We start from the raw sequence: 21,993 nt of genomic DNA, 5'->3' as shown, positions 1-21,993 counted from the left end.
GCTCTCTCAGCCCTACATGGAGATGCTGCCAGGGACCGAACCTGGGACCTTCTGTATGCAGAGCAGATGCCCTGCCACTGAGCTATAGACCCATCTCCAGGGGCCAAGTGCACACTTGGTAGAGAGTATAGGAGAGAATCAGAGTCTTGAGACTTGCCTGGGAGTTTTGGGAAGGCAAAAACAAAAACAAAAAACAGATCATCCCAAGAGAGCGACCTACTTTCTCTTATTGTCTTGGTATTGTGGGGCAAATGAGACAAACCCTTGCCTCTTCTGCAAGGCTCTGCAGATGGCAGAGAGGGCAGAGAGCTGCTTGGCTGGTGAGCCAACCTGATCTTCCCACAGTAAAAAGAACCAGAACAAGGAAATGATGCAAGCGTACACTATTTGCCTAATTTATCCCGACAGCTGAGCTTGCTTTTTCTGGGTGCAAAATTTGGATGGAGTCTTTTTGCAGTGCAGTGCGTACAGACAGGCCTTGCTGTTGTTCCCTATCAAGAGACGGCAAATACGTACTGCTCACTCAAAATGCCAATGGAAACTGACAAGCTCCGGTCGATGCAAATGTCAGAGAAGACGACTACGTACATGCATTTCTCCCCAAATATATCCCCAGGGGAGGCAGCAACAACCTGGCTATTGCTGACCAGAGAATCCTGGTGCACGTGGGTACCTCCGTGTCAACCCCTCCTGGCAGAAGATCACTTGCATCATTAAACTACCAGGACATTTGCCTTTTCACAGAGACTCCTGCCTGCAACTCTGGAGAAGCTGCTGCCAGTCTAGATAGACTTATGAACATAGGAAGCTGACATATACCGAGTCAGACCATTGATCTATTTAGCTCAGTATTGTCTACACAGTACCCAGTCAATACTGAGCTAGATGAAGCATTGTTCTGATTCAGTAGAAAGCAGCTTCCTATGTTCCTATGATACTCATGGATTGTACCCAGAGGTATAACGATAGGGGGGGCAGGCAGGGCACATGCCCTGGGCGCCACTCTGGTGGGTCACGTGGGGGGGGGTGCCAAAAAGTGGCATGCCCCCCCAACCCCCCTTGGATCGCGCATCGGTGGCGGGCGGCGGCGCGGCGGGAGTGAGCGCAGCGGTGGCGGGCGGATCGCTGAGTGCGGCGGTGGCGGGCGGAACTGCGCAGGCGCGCCTCGCAGTTGGGAAGCGACGCCGGGCCAGACGGCAGGCCTCGGTGTCGCTCTGCTGCACTCGGCGATCCGCCACCGCCCGCCACCGCCGCACTTGGCGATCCACCGCCGTTGGCCGCTGCGGCCCGCCACCGCCGCACTTGGTGATCCGCCGCCGCCTGCCACCACCGCGCTCACTCCTGCCGCCGCCTGCCACCCGCCACGCGATCTGCCGCCACCTGCCACCGCCGCGCGATCTGCCGCCGCCCGCCACCGCCGCCAGGGGGACGCAGGTATGTGGGGGGGGGCGGGGGGCGCAATTTCAGGGCAGAGCTTGCCCTGGGCGCCGTTTCCCCCCGTTACGCCTCTGATCGTGCCCCTACCTCCGCACCCAGATGAGAGCGCTCAGGGCAGGGGCGTAGCAAGGTTAGAGTGCCCCCCGCCCCCCCACCCCCTGGCTCACTGCAGCTCAGCTCATGAAGTAAAGAAATCTTAAATGAGGCTGAATAGTGGTAACAAAAAGCATAGTAAAATTTATTTATATAAAAATAATTTAGGATGATGTTCTATTGTGGCACATAGGTGTTTATATATAAATAAATAAATATAAACATCTATGTGCCACAATAGAACATCATCCTAAATTATTTTTGAAAAGGTTTTGTAAATTGTGGAAGATGCAAGTCATTTTATGGTACTGGAGAAAGACCTGCTGTTCTGGTGGCTCCAGGTCTTCACACTCACATCAATTTTTGAGGATGAATACAACTGAAGGAAGCCCGGGCGGGTGCGTGGCTGGGGGAGTCAGTCAGGTGACTTGCCTCTGGGCCCCCCCCCAAGGCAGTGGCCCCCCAGACAACTGTCTCCCCTTTGGCCTATTGTAGTTACGCCCCTGGCTCAGGGCTATGTATACCTTGTGTTTCTTTTTAGGTGCTTTCTAGCTTAAACCTCCCACGGAGCCAAAAAGCCACCACTCCTGTGTATGGAACATGCTTGTCCCACTTTCTCTACTCACCAGTTAATTTCATTGTAGTCATTGTGAACTTCCCACCAGAAATAAAACCAGATGAGGGTCAGGAAGAACGAGAAGGTGAGGATCAGGAACCAGAGGCATTCCCACTGCAAAAGCAAAGGGGACAGAATCGCATTAAGCCTGTGTCTGGAACCGTCTGATGCAGCCAGTGCCCACGAAGGTCAGAGAGGCCTGCTTCTCACAAGGATATCAGCCCTCTGCCTGGACTCTGCAAGGGGCACTTCACACAGCAGAATGCGCCTCCATTCAACAAAGACATAGAAAACTAGCTGGTCAGGAAAAGGCTACAATTTCCCCCCTTAATAACACAATCAGGCTATTCACACATGTGCACGGAACCAGGCGAAGGGAGCCCCGCCCAGTTTTGTACACGCGTGTCAACCACTGGGATGGGGCCTAATCCCAGTGACTACACGTCAGCAAACCCGCCTAAGTAGCCTCCCAGTTAAATGAGGTTAAGGGAGCGTTTTTCTGATCGCGTGTCGCGATCGGGGGTGTGTGTGTGTGCATTACTGCAGTGCATTACTGGGGCTCAGCGGGACAAAGTACAGCAGTGCGTCCCAGCACCCCGACCCCAGGAGCTTCAGCGGGAGCCGCTGGTTGTCTGGGCGGGCCATCTGCCTGCCCAGGGACTTGAAGGAAACTGTCTGCGGGGAAGGTAAGTTAAGCCCTCCTTCCCCGCAGAATGCCCAAGAGCTCTTCTCACGGAGCGCGAGAAGAGCTCTACTATTTTTCGGTGCTTAGGGTTTTTTGCAGGAAGAAACTTCCATTCATGTCAGCCCTCTCTCTGCAGTCTTACGTGGCCACTTCTGAACTTGTAGTTTTGAATCTGGTTTTAACTGAGGCTTGTTTTTAGTTTGTTTCTATTATTTTTATTAGTTTTATATTGTTCTCCTCATGCATCTGTTTTACTAATTTTGTGAGTCGTCCCAAGCAGTAGTGTACGAGAGGTGCGGGGTGCAAATATTTTAAATAAATAAAAATAAATAATACAGCCCACACACACAGGTTCATCACCCCTACAAGAACAAGCCAGAGGCTCACTACAGTGGTCCCTCGACTTACGAACTACTCAACATCCGAAGTTTTCGACTTACGAACGACAAAAATGACCGGAAGTCGTTGCCGGTTTAGATGCGGCTTCCTCGACTTACGAATTTTTAGATGCGGGTTCCTCGACTTACGAATGTTTCCAGACCTCCGTGGGTGCGCTTTTCGACTTACGAAAATTTTGACCTACGAACGTGCGTTCAGAACGGATTAACTTCGTAAGTTGAGGGACCACTGTACTTTGTTGTGGAATGATTTTTTGCACCAGGCAAAAGGTGCAAACCGAGACACAGAGTACCTGTCAAATCTGACAAACTTGTACTTGATTTATGCCAAGTGAACGAAACACAGAATTCATAAGTACTAAGCAAGCAAAATGTGACAATCATCCCTATGCAGAGTGAAATAGGGCAAAGGTTATAGCTGCAAAGTGTTGTATTCTAAGATAGAAGTTCCTGACCTTGGGTACCCAGATGTTGTTGAACTACAACTCCCATCATCCCCTGGGGTGATGGGAGTTGTAGTCCAACAGTATCTAGCGACCCAAGGTTAGGAACCCCTATTATACAAATACAATAGATACCAGCAACAGCCACTGGAGGGATGCTGTGCTGGGAATGGATAGGGCCAGTTGCTCTCCCCCTGCTTTATTTATTTATTTATTTATTTGATGAATGGATGGATAATGAATGAATATACCTCATGACTCCAAAGGCTCTAGGCAGCTCACAAAATATTACACACAGTAAAACAAATGATTAAAACAACCAAGAGTAAAATAATTTAAAACGTTCAAGAATGACTAAAAGCCAGACTTAAAAACTGTGCCCTGAGAGCTCTTTTAAAGGCTGACAAAAATGTTATGGCACCGATATCTATAGGGAACGCATTCCACAGCCCAGGAGCGACTACAGAAAAGGCCTGCTCCCGATTCACCGCCAGACATCTCTCGATGACCTCAATGTGCGGTGGGGATCATGCAGAAGAAGGTGCATGCGGTCCTATGCCATTTAGGGCTTTGTATTTTGCCAGCTTTTAAAGGGTGCCTCTCTTGTCAGTTAGCAAAGAGGCACCACAAGACTGTCTGACCTCCTGGTGTTCTGGAGCTCCTGACCCCAAATACGGCAACCAATATCTGTGCATTAACAGAAGCTATTCGGGATATTCCTACAAGAAATTGTACCAGAATGCACAACCAGATCTGTAACAGCCACTAGTTTAAATGACTTTAAAAGGGGATTAGGCAACTATATGGAGGAGGCTAGGTCTTACCAATGCAGTTAGCTGCAAGGTGTTTAACTGAACCTCCATGTTCAAGGGCAGTTGACCAGCTGCTGAGGAGGAAATGCAGGCTGGACCTGTTGACGGGCTTCCTGAAGGCATCTGGCCAGCCACAGTGGGAAGCAGAATGCTAGACCTTTGATCTGATCCAGAAAAGCCCTTTTTATAGTCTTAAGTCTACTGAATGAAACCATAGCATGATCTGACAAAGCTCTGTGGGGAGACCGGCCATATAGCAGCCCCACGTCCTTAAAAGGCAAGGTTATCCAAACCAGACTTAAACCAGAGCAGAACAGTAAGCTCTCACTCTACCGCTAAGCTGGAGCTGCATTCAAAACAAGGGTGACAGCAATTTTGATAAATCAGCCAAGTCAGGGGTTTTCAAAGGAGGTCATTAGCATTTTGCATTTAAGCCCAAGCCTCTCATTTGGCGCTTCCAGCCTCTGGGGGAAGCGGAGCCATCCATCTCCCTGTTTGGCAGAATCACAGTCCCTGGGGAAGGGGGAGGCTTCCATGGGCTGACAGTTCAGAAACAGAGGCAAAAGCTCGCTTGGCCAATCTGCAGTCTTCTACAAAATGCGATGTCTTTGTCTTGCTCTGTGGAGCTGTGGGGCCGAAGCTTGGCAGAGGCAGGCAACCCTAAACAGGAGGGCTGATATATGTGAGGGGCAGAGAATTACAGGGGCCCACAGCTCAAATTTATTCTGAGCGACTTCAAGTCAGGGGGACTATCCATCTTCGGCCAATATAACACCGACAGTTTTACAACTTAATAAATTTGCCAGTGACATTCAGTTCTGGTCACCGCATCTCAAAAGGGATACCGTGGTAATCCGGCCCTTGATTTTTTTAAAAAAACCACTAATATTTTCTACCCACCCCAAAAGGGCTTAGCACAATCGATAAGCAGGAGGAGAATCAGCATTGTCTGAGGTTAGACAGCTGGACCAGGGACAGAGAGACTTGTGTTCAAATCCACAGTCAGCCATGAAGGGCCCTGGGTGACCTAGGCCATGTCCCCCATTCCTCCAGCCCCCTAATATCCCAAGGCACTGCTGGAGGGTTTGTTGGGAGGGGGCAGGGTCTGCTTCCCCTACAAAAAGCATGAAGCTTTTCTCATCATAAAAACTGATTAAACCTTTTCATCAAAAAGCATACTACCTCTGTGCTAAGGATCATTAAGAAGGGGGCTGAAAATAAAACTGATAGTATACAAAATACATATGCATAATAATTTACCAATTTAATGTATACATAATAATTTATGCATTTATATACATATGCATAATAAATACACACCTATGGCGTGGCCACATTTGGAGTACTGTGTAAGGGTTTCTGGCCACCACATTTCAAAAGGGGTATGGTAGAACTGGGAAAAGGTACAGAAAGTACAGAAGAAAAAGGCAACCAAGATGATAAAGGATCTAAAGCAGTGTTTCTCAACCACTGGTCCGTGGACCGGTGCCGGTCCGTGAGCAGTTGAGAGCTGGTCCATGAAGAATTAATCCCCACACAAAACAATTTTGAGCTGGTGGGGGCCTCCATTGCTGGAAGCTCTCCGGAGCTCATTTCTAGGCAGGCAGCCCTCGCTGCTGGGAACTTTCATTTTGAAAAAGCTAAATGAGGGCTGCCTGCCTAGAAATGAGCTCTGGAGAGCTTCCAGCAGCGGTGTCCCCCCACCGGCCTGAAATTGTTTTTGGGGGTATGGGCAGGGGTGGGGGGAATGATCCCTTTACTAACTCCTGGTCCGGGAAACTGCGCACAAAGAATGTACTGGCCCATGACTCCAAGGATGCTGAGATACACTGATCTAAGGCACCTTCCTTGTTAGGTAAGGTTACAACATTTGGGACTTCTGAGATTAGAGAAAAGGCAGCTAAAGGGAGACAAGTTAGAGCAGGGTTTCTTAAGCCTGGGTCCCCAGATGTTGCTGGACTACAACTCCCATCATCCCAGACATGGCAGAGAAGAAATGCTCTCTCTTTGAGTACATCCACAAGTGTAATTTGACAAGAGGAGATCTCATCATCATAACCACATTTGTGAATCGCTGTGAATTGTCACATCCTTTGCATGCTGAAAGCAGAGATAGACATTATAGCTGCCGCTGATTATGACTGAAGTTATGACATAATAAGCTTTTTGTTTGGCTTCCTCTCACGGGACTGAGGTGGCTAACCAGAGACTTGGCATGAAATTACAGCTTGGAGCCTAGAAAGTATTTCTTGTATGTGACTGTAAAATATAAACACAGTAAAGGTTATGATCTTGTGTGCAAGAGAGGCAAGTCTATTCGTGCATTGTGCCCGGAATCTTCTTAGACACTGCAAGAGAATCCCCAGGCATCTGATCTCCCAAGGGCATCAAATCTACTGAATTATGGTAGCTACCTTCTGTTACTTTTTTTTACCTGAATCCAAGATGAGTACCCTGCCCCAGTTCTTTCCTGTTTAATACAGGGGGGTCATCTTGAATTCAGAATCATCTTGGGTAAATACAGGTAAAATCAGAGTCCTCTTGGGTATACATTGTCTGAAATTCAGAGTCGCCTTCTATTCGGATAAATACGGTGAACAAAATCATGGCAGGTGGCAGCTGGTGTCTAATGGCTAGGATGCTGTTGCTGCTGGCTGGAAGAAGCTTGGGTCCACCACTGCACCCTCCGCCAAGATGGAGGGAGTCTGTGTGAGGTGACAGACTGAGAATGCGCCTTCTGTCTGTATGCCGAGGGCTCAGGGGAGAGGAATGATTGGAAGCAACCCCAAAGAAAGGTGAGCGATCAAGGCTACCCAAAATGTTAGGAACTTCTACTGTCCATATCCACTGTGCTTCACAACAACCTTGTGAGGAAGATCAGTCAACTAATGATTGATTGATTGATTGCATTTCTATACCACCCAGTACAGAAATCTCTAGACAGTGTACAAATTAAAAAATATAAAAACATTTAAAATTAAAAAACAAAAACAGATAAAAAGCACAGTAGACAAAAACACACATTAAAATTTAAAATTTCAGTTAAAAGCCTGGGAAAACAGATGCATCTTCTGGGTCCTCCTGAAGATAAACAGAGAAGGAGATGCTCTTATTTCAGCAGGGAGCACGTTCCAAAGCTCTGGGGCAACCACAGAGAAGGCCCGGTCCCAAGTTGCACCAAACGGGTTGGCTGCAACCATAACTGGACCTCTCCAGATGATCTTAACAGGCGACAGGGTTCATGCAGAAAAGGCGCTCTCTTAAGTACCCTGGGCCTAAGCTGTTGAGGGCCTTATAGGTAATAACCAGCACTTTGTATTTCATTCAGAAACATATCGGCAGCCAGTGCCGTTCTTTTAGAATCTGTGCTATATGGTCCCTTCGGGTAAACCCAGAGACCAATCTGGTTGCCACATTCTGTACCAATTGTAGTTTCCAAACTATGTACAAAGGCAACCCCACATAGAGTGCATTACAGTAGTCAAGCCTGGAGGTTACCAGCAGATGTACCACTGTTTTAAGGTCATCTGTCTCCAGAAATTGACATATCTGGCATATCAGCCGAAGCGGAAAAAAACACTCCTGACCACAGCCTCAACCTGAGAAACCAGAGAGAGTTTGGGATCCAGGAGCACTCCCAGACTACAAACCTGATCTTTTAGGGGCAGTGTAATCCCAGCCAAAACAGGCAGTTCTAAACCATCTCTTGGATCCCAACCCCCTACAGACAGTACCTCTGTCTTGTTAGGATTCAACTTCAGCCTGTTATCCCTCATCCAGCCCAATATCGCCTCCAGGCAGGCACTTAGTGGGGTCATGCTATTTCCTGATTAAGCTGGTATAAAGAAATAGATCTGGGTGTCATCAGCATATTGATAGCATCCCAGACCAAACTTCCTGACGATCTCTCTCAGTGATTACATGTAGATGTTTAAAAGCAATAGAAACAGTATGGGCCTTGTGGAACTAGCCTTGCTCCTGTACTTCATGACCAAGCAGGAAATTTGACCCGGGCTTCTCACAGCCAATCCGTTCTGAAATCCCCCCCCCCCCCCACACACACCATTGGAAAGGTCAGCTGCAGATTTCATACTCTTTTGATATTTACAAACATGTTTGTTATTATATATGACACAGACAGATACAGCCACAGATTTAATAGATTCTGCTACTGAACGCCTAATCTTCTTGGCATTTCAATCTTCCTCCAAATCTCTTTGTTAGCTTGGTGATACATAAACAAAGGTGAAAGAAACACACATTTTTTCCCTTTACATTGCCTTGCCTTTCATCTACATTTACAGGAATGGATCATAGCTCAACAGGAAAGTATCCTCTTTGAATGCAGAAGGTCCCAGGTTTGATGCCTGGAAGTTATTAACACATGGCTTCATGCTGCGGAGTAAATGTTGAGTGAATCCACTTTGAATTGCATTTGAAGCACTGCAGGAAATAGCCCCTCCCCTCTGCTTCCGGGTTTTGTTTTGGTGCAAAATTCACATTGCATGCCTCCTCCGTGTTTTCCTTCTAGCCAATGGGGGGCGGGGGGAGAGAGATAGATTTCTAAAGAGCTATATCTGCATTTCTAAAGAAAGTATCCCTCTCTTCATGCTGATAATTCTACATCAGTGCTTCTCCCTATTTGCGCTGGTGTTTTCAGAAAAACTCACTTAAAACCAGCATTTTAAAAACCCAGAAATACACCAAGATAAGCTAGAATTCGCAAGACAAAGCCCGATTTGTGTGTGGAGTGCTTCCAAGGATCGAAGAGCCACTGCAGTGTAGAGTAGACAATATTGAGCTAGACAGACCACTGGCCCGACTCAGTATAAGGCAGTTTCATACTGTAGTTTATTTCACAGAATAAACTACAGTCCCTTGTGCTTGGACACAAGAGGAAACAGAGGGTCTTGATAGCAAAGTGAAAGCTTCCCATCTCCTCCTTGCCAATCTCCCCCTCTCCTCCTGCTTATCATCTAGCCTGAAAAAGTGGTCTCAGTTCAAAACTCACTGTTAAGTACTTTGTGACTTTTGTTGGTCTCCATGAGAAGTATTGCCCTTACTCTGGATTGTGGAGTTTTCTTGTAAATGGACCAACATGGCAATTTATGATTCTGTGAAACCTTCTGCTGAACCAAGGCAGAGGAGAGGGAAGGGGTGAGAGCTGATTGAAAGTCTCAATGTGTGGCAGTGACATGTGAATGATCTTGCTTGTGTGTAAGGAACGTGCATAAAAGTATTAGGTGCAAATTATATCTGGTAGATTGTTTAGTTCTAAGTTTTTAGCTTATTACTTATTTTAAACTTTTCAAATGTGTAACTTTTAAAGGTGGTTTTGCATAATATTTTAACTTCTTTAACTATTTTTTTTTAATTGTTTTATACTGTATCTATTTTATTGATCTGGTGAGACGCCCCGAGCAGTGGTATACTGGAAGAGCAGAGTATAACTATTTTAAATAAATAAAACTGTGTACCATTCTCATGGGAGCATGAGAATAGGGCACAGAGGAACGTATACATAAACATCTGCATTAATTTTTATGGATCTCCATTTTTAAGCCACATTCCCCACAGAAATGCATGCAATTCAGCTTAAATTACATAGGGCCGGATCAAACAACACTTCTGTGGCCCACATAATTGGCAAGGGGATGCACCAAGATCTTGGACGCCCCAATGCTCTCCCATTTATTGAATCGGGGGCTGTTCGCCTGAAGGGTCACTGTACACATGCCCTGCATATGCAGAGTGCCATTCAGATGAACAGCAACACACACACACACACACACACACACACACACACACACACACACACACGATGGGTGATGAAGGGACTGCCAGGAGGGCATCAGGGTATCTGCAGAGGGTGTCCCAATGGGCTTGCTCTCAGGGTGCTCCCTCCAGAGCTGTCCTTAGGGCAGGGCAAACAGGACAACTGCCCCAGGCCTCACTCTTTTAATCCCCTTTAGAAGGAGAGGAGAGCTGGTCTGGTGGTAGCAAGCATGACTTGTCCCCTTAGCTAAGCAGGGTCTGCCCTGGTTGCATATGGATGGGAGACTAGAAGTGTGAGCACTGCAAGAGAGTCCCCTCAGGGGATGGAGCTGCTCTGGGAAGAGCAGAAGGTTCCCAGTTCCCTCCCTGGCAGCATCTCCAAGATAGGGCTGGGAGAGATTCCTGCCTGCAACCTTGGAGAAGCCTCTGCCAGTCTGTGTAGACAATACTGAGTTAGATAGACCAAGGGTCTGACTCAGTATATGGCAGCTTCCTATGTTCCTATGTACCTGGAAGAGAGTCCTGAACTGACTGATTTGCTTCAGGGCCTGCCCCCCAGCAGAGCTCAGGACAGCCCAGGTCCCCTTCCTAATTGTGCGGACAGTGCGGTATCTTCTAAACCAGCCCAAAATGGATATACTGGGGAGAGGCGGGGTTTCATTATTATTGGTCTAACAGCAATTCAGTCCAGAAATGCTGACCCCGCCACTTAATCTCAACTCCATCATTCTCCCTACCCAGACATGAATCATTCTTTTCTCTCCTTTTTTTGTTTGTTTTAAACACAACTAGATCTCTCTGCTAGCAGAGTAACACTTTGGAGAAAAACAAGCTTCCCTTCTCTCCCCGCCTGCCTGCTCTGGCACGTCTCCACTTCCTAAAATTCACCCCATATAAAGGTGTCAGGAACGCTGGGTGAGAAAGAGATGTCATAATCTAGGCCATGGGAGCCCTCCCCGGCCACAGAAGTCCAGCACCCACATTCGGAGGAAAGCACACTCCAAATCAAGCAGAAGGAAAACATGTGCTCAGTTAGTGGGTTGTGCTCATGTTCGCTGAGAAATTGTTTGGTAGTTAAACAGTGGCACCCGGCTCTGGGTTTCAACGGTCTAACAGATTAAATCAATAACGTACACAGAGCTGGGCATTGTCAGTAACACCACTAGCATTTAAATAGCATTTCTTGATGCATGTTACACTTTATCCCCCAATAAAATGACGGCTTTCAAAGTTACATACACTCAGAAATAATCAAAACAGACAGAGACACAAAATGAAAATACTAGGATATAGTATCCCCCTTAAAAACAACAAGACCAGTTGAAGTCTGGGGTGGAGGAGATGCCCTAAAAGATGCCATGGGAGGTTCAGGGGGCTCTAACCCCAAATGCCCCCACCCACTTCTCACCTGGGCCTCTATCCCTTTCTTCTCACACAGTTGCAGTATTATTGCATTTCTATCCCAGGAGACCACCTAATGATGCAGTGGGGAAGCAGCCTGCCGAGAGAGCAGGAGGCTGTTTCGAATCCCCACTGGTGTGTTTCCCAGAATATGGGAAACACCTATATCTCTGCTCTTCCTCCAAGGAGCCCAGAGCAGTGTACTACATACTTCAGTTTCTCTTCACAACAACCTTGTGAGGTAGGTTAGGCTGAGAGAGAAGTGACTGGCCCAGAGTCACCCAGCAAGTCTCATGGCTGATTGGGGATTTGAACTCGGGTCTCCCTGGTCCGAGTCCAGCACTCTAGCCACTACACCACACAATGGCCAACCTTTCCGGTATTCTACCAAAGACAACCATAGGGCTTTGTGGTCACCAGGAGTCAACACCGACCTGACAGCACAATCTTTCCTTTCCTATCCCAGGAGGTCCCAACTTTGTGCCCGCAGATGTTGAACGACCACTCCCCATCGCCCACTGTGGCTGGGGATGATGGGAGCTGTAGTCCACTACATCTGGGGATCCAAGCCTGAGGAACTCTCTTCTATCCCACCCTTTCTTCAGGGACGTGCGAGTGTGGTGGTAGCCGCGGGGGTGCGAGGGGGAGAGAAGGGGAAAGGAAGGAGGAGGGATGGGGTGGGACGGGATACTTATGTGTGCCACCTTTGCGGACGGGGATGTAGCTCAGAGCATTTGCTTTGCATGCTGAAGGCCCCAAGGGCTGAAATCGATCCCATCTGAAACCGTGGAGAAGCCACTGCCCATCAGTGTAGGTAATAACCAAGTTGGATGGACCAGTGGTCCAACGGAGTAAGAGTCAGCTTCCGATGTTCCATCCCCAAAGCCCTGCCTTCCTCTCAGGACTGTTTCTCTCTGCCAAGAGCAGACCCTGGCTCGACAGCGGCAGGCATGCCCATAAAAACACCCGCTCAGTGCGGTCATTTCTCTCTCCGAAAATCCAGTCCTGACAGCCGCAATGCCCTGTGCAGCTCCAAGGCTTGCCTTTTGGCATTCTGAACACAGAGCATCCCAAATAGAGAGACCACTGGCCTTGTCCTTCCTGCTCCGTTTCTTGTTCCACTGGGCCCAGGCAGCTCCCAAGAGCGGAACTGAAGGCGAGAGATTCTGCAGCAAAGTTTGCCAAGTTCAAGCGAGTGCACTGGTGGAAATGCATCCTGAAGGACAGAGAGGATGAATGGCGGAGCAGGGCAAAGGAGGACAGGCAAAGTCTGAGAGGAGGGATTAGCTGGTGACAGAGTCAGGTTGTTTGTTCGACTTGATGCTTCTAGGCAGAAACATCACTGAAGCAGAACCAGCAGCGGTGGGAGGAGGGTGTGCGGGTGTCAACAGAGCAGGATGTGTGGAGCAAGATAAATGCTCTCCTGTGTAGTATTAGGAGAGAGACGGCAGGGAGAGAATTTAAAATCACAAAAGCAGAGAGAGAGAGAGAGAGAGATTGGATTTGCCATGAGACTACGAGCACAGTTATTCATCCCCTTTTCTAAAACAGAAAAGCTAAGAGTCACCTAAAGGAAGCTGGGAGGGAGAAGGTTTGGCACAATTAGGCCTCTGGAACTCATTGCCACAGCAAGAGGGAGGAGGCCATTAGGCTGGGAATGTATCCTCCTTATCGATTCATGCTCCCCTTTCCCCGAGCAGTGCAGCTTCACTGTTATCTAGCACTTGGGTTCTTGCAGGGCCTTCGTAAGCAGCTACAGATTTACAGATGTAGCCACCTGTATATTGCAAAAGAGAAGTAAAAAGAACAGTTTGAAATTTGTAGGGTTTCAACTTCAAATACTTTATGGAATGATTATCATATATGGTTAGTTTGAATCACAGTAAGTTCGAATCTGACTAAGATCTTCTGCTTCTCTTGGGCATGTTGTCATTTTGGAATTACTGATCTGTTGAGAGCTGTAACTGTTGTGATATGATGCAGGAAGAGAGCTGGTCTTGTGGTAACAAACATGACTTGTCCCCTTAGCTAAGCAGGGTCTACCCTGGTTGCATATGAATGAGAGACTTGATGTGTGAACACTGGATGATATTCCCCTCAGGGGATGGAGCTGCTCTAGGAAGAGCATCTAGGCTCCAAGTTCCCTCCCTGGCAGCATCTCCAAGATAGGGCTGAGAGAGATTCCTGCCTGCAACCTTGGAGAAGCCGCTGCCAGTCTGTGAAGACAGTACTGAGCTAGATGGACCAAGGGTCTGACTCAGTATATAGCAGCTTCCCATGATGATTATATTCACAATTTCTTCTAAATTTTTTCTAATTTCTTCTTCTTATATTCACAAAATTTAAACCTTTTCCCCAGCATATTCTGTTATAAAAAGTAGTGCATTCAGCTAATTTGAGTGGCAAGGTTGTTTGGCATTTATAGGTCCATGAGGCCCTCTTTATTCATGGGGGTTCCTTCCAGTGTTCCCTGTAACAGGAATTCCCACATGCTGTAGACTACAATTCCCAGCATCTTCAGCTGCAATGGTCTTTGGCTGGGGATCATGGGAGTTGTAGTCAACAACATCTGGGAATTCCCTGTTACAGGGAACACTGATTCCATCTCCGCCTATTTCTGTGGACAATTAAAAGGTTAATAAAGAGATCTTAACCCTCTGGGGATTGGGGGATTAGGTTCAAGAATTTCCAGTAAACCTGCATCTCTGGTCCCAAAGTATCGTCCATCCAACACTTAGAATGCTGAATCCAGATTCCCTATCAAATCTAAACTGGAGCTTCCTCTGTAGGGATGTATGAATCAATTCAAGGTCAAACTGATTCGACTCGAAATGAATCTTCCCAGTCACTCCTGGCCAAATTCAAGCTCAAATCAAATCTCCCCAGATTCGATTCAAATCAATTCGAGTTTCCGTGATTCCTTCCCCTTGGTTCCCAGCTTTCAATAAAAAAGAAAAAGAAAAGCTAAGCTCTTGCCCTCATACAAGGAGAGTTATGGAGCAAAATGTGCAGCCACTATTTCTGAAGTGTAGACTCTTTGGTGTGTAATTGACTTTTCCTCATAATGGATTCCTATGAGGATTCATTACATACCAAAGAGTCTAAACACATCAAAAATTCCTAAGAAAAAAACCCTGAGTACCCCACCGGCTTCCTATTTTCCTAGGCAACAAGCCAGCTGTCCCCACCAGTGGCCACTTCCACCCATGCCAAGCCAGAGGGAAGAAACCCCATCCCCACTGTGCAGAAGAGAACAGCCCCAGCTGACGGCCTCTGCGTGACCCACAATGGATGACTCTGTTATTTCAGTGCACTGCTGCTGGGAGAACCAGAGGGCGGTGTTCTCTTCCCCTGCATAAAAATAAGGGATGCGTCTATGTATAGCCAACCCAGGGCTACAATTACTATCAATGCCCAGGCCTGACGATAGGGAAATGTCACAATGCAGATCGTCACAGTGGAACCCTGGAGTGTCTGTGCCCATTAGGAGAGGGAGGGAAGGAGTGCTTGCGTTTGCATTGCTAAATCCCCAGTTACTGCTCTTACCACAAGGGGAGGGGTCTGCTGCTAACACAGGTGGCATCAGCTACAGGTTCAGCCGACTAGGCGCTCTCCAGACCCCAAGAAATGAGTTACCATCATTGCCACTCAGGCAGGGCAACTGGCTGGACGACTCCATGGTGTAGGAAATTACAGGGGCGGGTATGCAGCATGACAATGCAAAGCTGAAAAGGCTGCGCCTGCTGAATTTCTGCCTGCCAGAAAGCTGTTAAAAGTTCACAAGTCATGTCAGGAAGAGGAATAGGTAGCAACGTTTTTAAAATCCTGTCTAGACTGCTTTCAGCTGTGCACAAACAAACAAATAAAATGTCCTGATTTATTTTTCAAAATAGAGCTTTGAGAGCTATGCCCAGTCTATATTGGAAAGAAATCCTGCCCAAACTTCCCTACCAGGGAAATAGGTATAATTGAACATGGGAGGGGGGTGGTGGCAAATGTGCCTGAGCCTCTGAGGGAGGGGGCCCACCAGTTAGGCAACAACTCACTTTTCACTCTCCCACTTTTACCTCCCCAGTTCACGGGCACGCTGTTGACTCCTGATCAAAGGACTTGGCTTCAAGCAAGACAAGTCCTCTCCAGGAGGGGAGGAGGGAGTGTCAGGCAGCATACATCTCTCCCATTCTCCTCCTGATTGGCTGGCTAGTGCTCAGGTTCAGCCCACCTCTTCTTCAGTCCAACTGACAGGCTCAACTGCAAGGGAAATGTCACTGAGCATCTCCCATCCTGTCACAGGATGAGGAATGGATGCTGCCTGGCATTCCTCTCCTCTCCCCCTCTTCACCAGAAGCTGAGACACAGATAAAAGGATTTTCAATTAAAAGCGCTTAGGGACCCTTTTTGAATTTTGCCCTCATGAAAAAGAGCAGGGTAAAACCATAAGGGCTCCCAGTCCATTTCCAGGCCCAGTTCAAAGTGCTGGTTTTAATCTTTAAAGACTTCAATGGCTTGGGACCAGGTTACCTGAGAGAGCGCCTTGCCCCATATGTCCCTACCCGTACCTTAAGATCTTCTTCAGCGGCCCTCCGGATGCCCCTGCCAAACGAGGTGAGGCAGGTGGTTACTAGGGAGAGGGCTTTTTCGGTGGTTGCACCCCAAATATGGAATAGCCTCCCCAGTGAGGTTCGCCTGGCTTCATCACTTTATTCTTTTAGATGCCAGGTAAAGACCTTTTTGTTCACTCAGACCTTTTAAATTCAGGTTTTTAAATTCAGGTTTTCCAATTCGTTCTGATCTTTAACTAATTTTAAAATGAGTTTTTAAGCTGGTTTTTTTAAAAATTGTATTCTGTATTTTTTTACCTTTTTTGTCTGTTATAGTTTAATGTGTTATGTGTTTTCATTGTATGTTTTAATCCTCCATTGTGAACCACCCGGAGAACAATTTGTTATGGGATGGCTAACAAATAAAGTTTATTATTGTTGTTGTTATTATTTATTATAATGCTCCTTTTCTCTGCTTTTACTAAAGGTAAAGTGTGCCATCAAGTTGATTTCGACTCCGGTCGCCCACAGAGCCCTGTGCTTTTCTTTGGTAGAATAAAGGACGGGTATACCACTGCCTCCTCCCGCGCAGTATGAGATGATGCCTTTCAGCATCTTCCTATATCGTTGCTGCCCGATATAGTAGCAGTGGGGATTCGAACCAGTAAACATCTGCTTGTTAGTCAAGCATTTCCCCACTGCACCATTAGGTGGTTCTTGCTTTTACTGAACAACTCAAAACATTTCCTTAGCGACTGGGTTCAGGGGAGTTACCTTCCCTTTCTGTCCCAGAGCCCACTCCAACCTTGCTGTGCCCCTGTTCCCTAGTATATAGGCCAATCGCTAAGAAATAAAAATGGGTCCAATGTTCTTTTAAATAGAAATTTGAGAGCTATATCCAGCCTACACGGGACAGAAATTCAGTTTGAATAATCAACAATGATACTTTATGTTATAAGACGGGTTTTAGCTGGACAGATGAATGGCTTTCTCTGACCCAGATCTCTCCTCACCCCCAAAGGACTTCCAATTTCATTGTTATATTTGCGTATAAGTGTATTTTAAAGTGTGCTGTCGAGTCCGTGTCGACTCCTGGCGCCCACAGAGCCCTGAGGTTTTCTTTGGTAGAATACAGGAGGGGTTGACCATTGCCTCTTCCCGCGCAGCATGAGATGATGCCTTTCAGCACCTTCCTATATAGCTGCTGCCCGATATAGATACCAGCGGGAATTCAAACCGGCAACCTCTTGCTTGCTAGGCAAGTCATTTCCTGCTGTGCCATTAGGTGGCTTATCAGTGTATTTTGTTGAGGGAGTAATCTAGGGGTTCTTGTTGACCACCATGGCTGCAGTTGATGCAAACTGTAATCCAACAAGATCTGAGGACTCAAGGTTGAGATCTCCCAGAGTAATTCTCTTCCCTCTCTCTCTCTCTAGTTAAGAATTTAAGAGCAGCTCCACTAGATCAGACCAAACGCCCATCTAATCCAGCATCCTGTTTTCAGCAGTGCCCATCCAGACACCTTGGTGAAGCCTATAAGCAGTGCATAAAGGCCAACAACCTTCCCCTGTTCGTCATGCAGAATCGGACATTCTAGGATACACTGCCTCTGAAGCTGGATGTTCCATTTAGCCATCTTTTCTAACAAGTCATAGACTTGGCTTCCATGAACGTGCCTATTATCCAAAGCCACCTGTGGCCATCTCCCTGCTTTATTGCAGCCCCACTCACAGGCGGCTTCAACATACTTCAGACTGTATTATTAGTCAATCTTATGCCCCTCGCATTTGGTAATTCAGTCTCTATGCTAGATATAAAGAGAGAAGCTTCCCTTGTAGTTAGGTTTTTCAAACTGGTAGTTACTGTCTAAGAATTAAATTGCTCCATAATTTGCTGGCAGCTAATGCCATATGTTAAATTACCTATGTGCATCTGCTTTGCACACAGAAGATCCCTTTCCCAGGTTGGAAAAGTGTGTCTAAAACCTTGGAGAAATGCTGCCGGTCAGTGTACACAATACGGAGCTAGGTGGACCAACGGTCTAACTATAAAGCAGCTTTTGTATGTACTAATGTCCTAAACAGCAGTGTCATCGGAGGATGAAGGTTTAGCTCAGGGGTAGAACAGCTGCTTTGCATGCAAAAGGTCCCAGGTTCAATCCCTGGCAGCATCTCCAGGTAGGGCTGGGAATGATGCCTACCTGAAACCTTGGAGAGTCGCTGCCGATCAGTGAAGGCATTACTGAGCTAGATAGACCAATGGTCTGGCTCTGTATAAAGAGAGCTGGTCTTGTGGTAGCAAGCATGACTTGTCCCCTTAGCTAAGCAGGGTCTGCCCTGGTTGCTTGTGAAAGGGAGACTAGAAGTGTGAGCACTGGAAGAGATTCCCCTTAAGGGATGGGGCCGTTCTGGGAAGAGCAGAAGGTTCCAAGTTCCTTCCCTGGCAGCATCTCCAAGAGAGGGCTGAGAGAGACTCCTGCCTGCAACCTTGGAGAAGCCGCTGCCAGTCTGTGAAGACAATACTGAGCTAGATAGACCAAGGGTCTGACTCAGTATACGGCAGCTTCCTATGTTCCTATGTAAGGCAGCCTCCCATGTTCCTAAATTATGCTTTATGTGAACACATGCGCTCTTTTGCTTATTTTCCATCAGTTTAATCGGGTGGCCCCGGCTCTGATTTTGTAGGAGAGGGAACATCTCTGTCTCCCCTTTCATAGGCACATGCGTTTGTTCTTAACTCATTTCACTTTATCGTCTTGCAGCATGCGCACACACGCCGACGTTCCCGCTGCAACAGGAAGCCCATTAAACTCCAGTGCTCTCATATTTCATCTTGCCAGATATCTTAATAGGGACGCCAAGCGCACCTTGCTTTGTTGAATGAGGTTTCCGAACATTAACGTGGCCCATTTGCTACTCAACTGAGCAGGGCAACGTGAAGACAGAGAAGCCTCCTCTGGAGCCAATAATCCAGTTCTGCTTCAAATCGCAGGATGCAATGGAAACCACCCGAGTCCTCTTTCAATAAACTGCAGATATACAACTTTTAGACCTTGAGCAGCCCCCCAAAGGGGAAATCTTTATTCATCCCAGGTAGCCCTGTTTCTGTTCCAAGCAGGTTACTGTAAGGGGATCAAGAAAAGCCAGTTTACAGTGTTCATCACCAAGTCTGGTAATTCTACCAAGCGCCCATTGCCTGACTCCTAAATTTTGGGGCTGGCTCCTAGAGAAAATTTGAAAAGAAACTTTCTTTCCAAAAAAAAAAAGTTTGCAGACGCCTGAGGTATACATCAGCAACAGCCAATGGAGGGACACTCTGCTGGGGTTGGATAGGGCCAGTTGCTCTCCCCCTGCTAAATATAAGAGAATCACCACTTTGAAAGGTTCTAGTCCAATCCTACCCTCATAGGGAGGTTCCCTACCAGTTCTCTCCCCCAAAGACCAATGGGGAAGAGGGCTGGTCTTGTGGTAGTGAGCATGAATTTCCCCCTTGGCTGAGCAGGGTCTGCCCTGGTTTGCATTTGGATGGGAGCACCATGTGCTGTAAGATACTCCTGAGGCTATAACTCACTGGAAGAGCATCTGCGTGCTTGCATGCAGGTTCAGTCCCTGGCAGCATCTCCAGGTAGGGCTGGGAGAGACTCCTGCTGGAACCTTGAAGTGCTGCTGTCAGTTACTGCACCGAGCTAAACAGACCAATGGGTCTGACTCAGAGTATAAGGCAACTCCCTAGCCCAGTTCAGACATTATGTTGTGTCTGCATCTGTACATGCATTTGTGTGAATGACTGTACCTGCATTCATTTTAAAAGTGAACCAGAGTACACAGGCCCTTCAAATGTAGGGTACAGAGAAGAAGTGTTCTGCTGTATATGTGTGCAGCTTAACATGTGAATAACTGTACCTGTGTACATTATTTATTTATTTATTTATTGTTCAATGTATATACTTCCAAGTTCTGAAGGAAGTCGTCTTCTCCTTTGTAGCTTCCTTGACTTTACTGGTCAGCCATGCTGGCATCCTCCTGGACTTGCTGGTATCTTTTTGCCTTTTTGGCATACATTCTAACTGGGCTTCTAATACTGTAGTGTTAAACAAACTCCAACTTTCACCAAGTGTCTGTATTAGACTTCCTTGGCAATTCTCTCCTCACATGTATGTTGAATTTGGTCACACTAACATCTGACATCTCGCAACAGGTTCTGGGCACCACTCAGAATTAAGTCCAAGTCCACCTTATCTCTGGTTAGTTCCATGAGCAACAGTTCTAGGTCACAGTCGTTCAGTGTATCTAGAAATGTGGCCTCTTTGTCATTACCTGAATGTGAATTAACCCAGTCTATGTGTGGGCAATTGAAATCACCCATTACTATAGCTCTGTCTCTCTGACGCCTCCCTGATTTCCTTCTGCAACTCCCAGTTACTGTCAGCATTTTGATAAGGACTTCCTAGTTCACATTTCCTTTCAGTCCATGTATTATCACCCCAGTGTTTCTATGGAGGACTCCAGTCTTCCTAGGTTTTCCAGCTGGTTAGTGGGAAGAGAGCTGGTCTTGTGGTAGCAAGCATGACTAAGCAGAGTCTGCCCTGGTTGCATAGGAATGGGAGAATGGTAAGATATTCCCCTTAGGGGGTGGGGCCGCTCTGGGATGAGCATCTAGGCTCCAAGTTCCTTCCCTGGCAGCATCTCCAAGACAGGGCTGAGTCAGATTCCTGCCTGCAACCTTAGAGAAGCCGCTGCCAGTCTGTGTAGACAATACTGAGCGAGATGGACCAAGGGTCTGACTCAGTAGATGGCAGCTTCCTATGTTCCTATTCTATCCCTTCTTTTACATACAGTGTTACTCCACCCTCGATCCACCCCACCCCAACCCACCCCCGTCCTTTTTATATCCAGGAATAACAGTGTCCCACTGGTTCTCACTGTTCCATCATGTTTCCGTTACACCCACTATATCTATGTTTTCATAAGCAACCGGCACTCCAGCTCTCCCATCTTGGCTCGGAGGCATCTGGCATTAACATATAAGCATCTATAAACTGGCTCTCTCTTACCTGGTGTGTGCTGTCTTTCTTATGGCCATTTGATCTCTTTGACCAGCTAGCACATACTTCTGTCTACTCTTTACCTGGTTCTACTCTATCCCCTTTGGTTTACCTGACACACTTACACCCTCACACCTTAAGGGATGGCATTGGCCAGACCAGATAATACTGCCCAGGGCTATTCCGCAGGCATTTTAAAAGCTGCTCTGCAACCTCTTTGATTTTAAGCGCCAGCAGTCTGGTTCCATCTTGGTTGAAGTGGAGTCCAATAGTCCATCCCTTTTGTACAGGCCTTGCTTGCCACAAAATGTGTCCCAGTGCCTAACAAATAGAAACCCCTCCTCCCAGAACCACCGTCTCACCCACACATTGAGACACCTCAGCTCTACCTGTTGAATGCTGGCCCTGCACGTTCTAACAGGTAGTATTTCTGAGAATGCTACCTTGGGGGTTCTGGACTTCAATATGCTACCTAGCAGCCTAAATTTTGCTTCCAGGACCCCCCCAACTATATTTCCCAACATTGTTGGTGTGATGTTGGAGCACCACAACAGCTGACTCCTCCCCTGCACTGCCGAACAGCCTCTCTCTCTCTCTCTCTCTCTCTCTCTCTCTCTCTCTCTCTCTCTCTCTCTCTCAGGGATGAACTGGAAAACGTGCAGAAGAGGGCAACCAAGATGATCAGGGGCCTAGAGCACCTTCCTTACAATGCATAATCCACTTGTGGAATTCTCTGTCATGAGATGTG

The 21,993-nt window shown here is 47.2% G+C and overlaps 1 protein-coding gene across 9 annotated transcripts in view; it reads right to left on the bottom strand.

Moving 5' to 3' along the window:
- GDPD5 (glycerophosphodiester phosphodiesterase domain containing 5) overlaps positions 1-21,993 on the bottom strand; it is a 216,816-nt gene that overhangs the window by 60,551 nt on the left and 134,272 nt on the right. For 8 of the 9 annotated variants that reach the window (XM_053309922.1, XM_053309923.1, XM_053309921.1 and 5 more), the window contains exon 3: positions 2,157-2,260. The exons of the other annotated variant lie outside the window; for it this stretch is intronic. In XM_053309922.1, the coding sequence (XP_053165897.1) occupies positions 2,157-2,260 (104 nt within the window). The remainder of the gene's footprint in view (positions 1-2,156; positions 2,261-21,993) is intronic. 9 annotated transcript variants of the gene reach the window in all.

Source organism: Hemicordylus capensis, chromosome 3, assembly GCF_027244095.1.
Source record: "Hemicordylus capensis ecotype Gifberg chromosome 3, rHemCap1.1.pri, whole genome shotgun sequence".
Lineage (NCBI taxonomy): Eukaryota > Metazoa > Chordata > Lepidosauria > Squamata > Cordylidae > Hemicordylus > Hemicordylus capensis.
The sequence above is the reverse complement of the archived record's forward strand: the minus strand, read 5'-3'. Positions and strand labels throughout refer to the sequence as shown.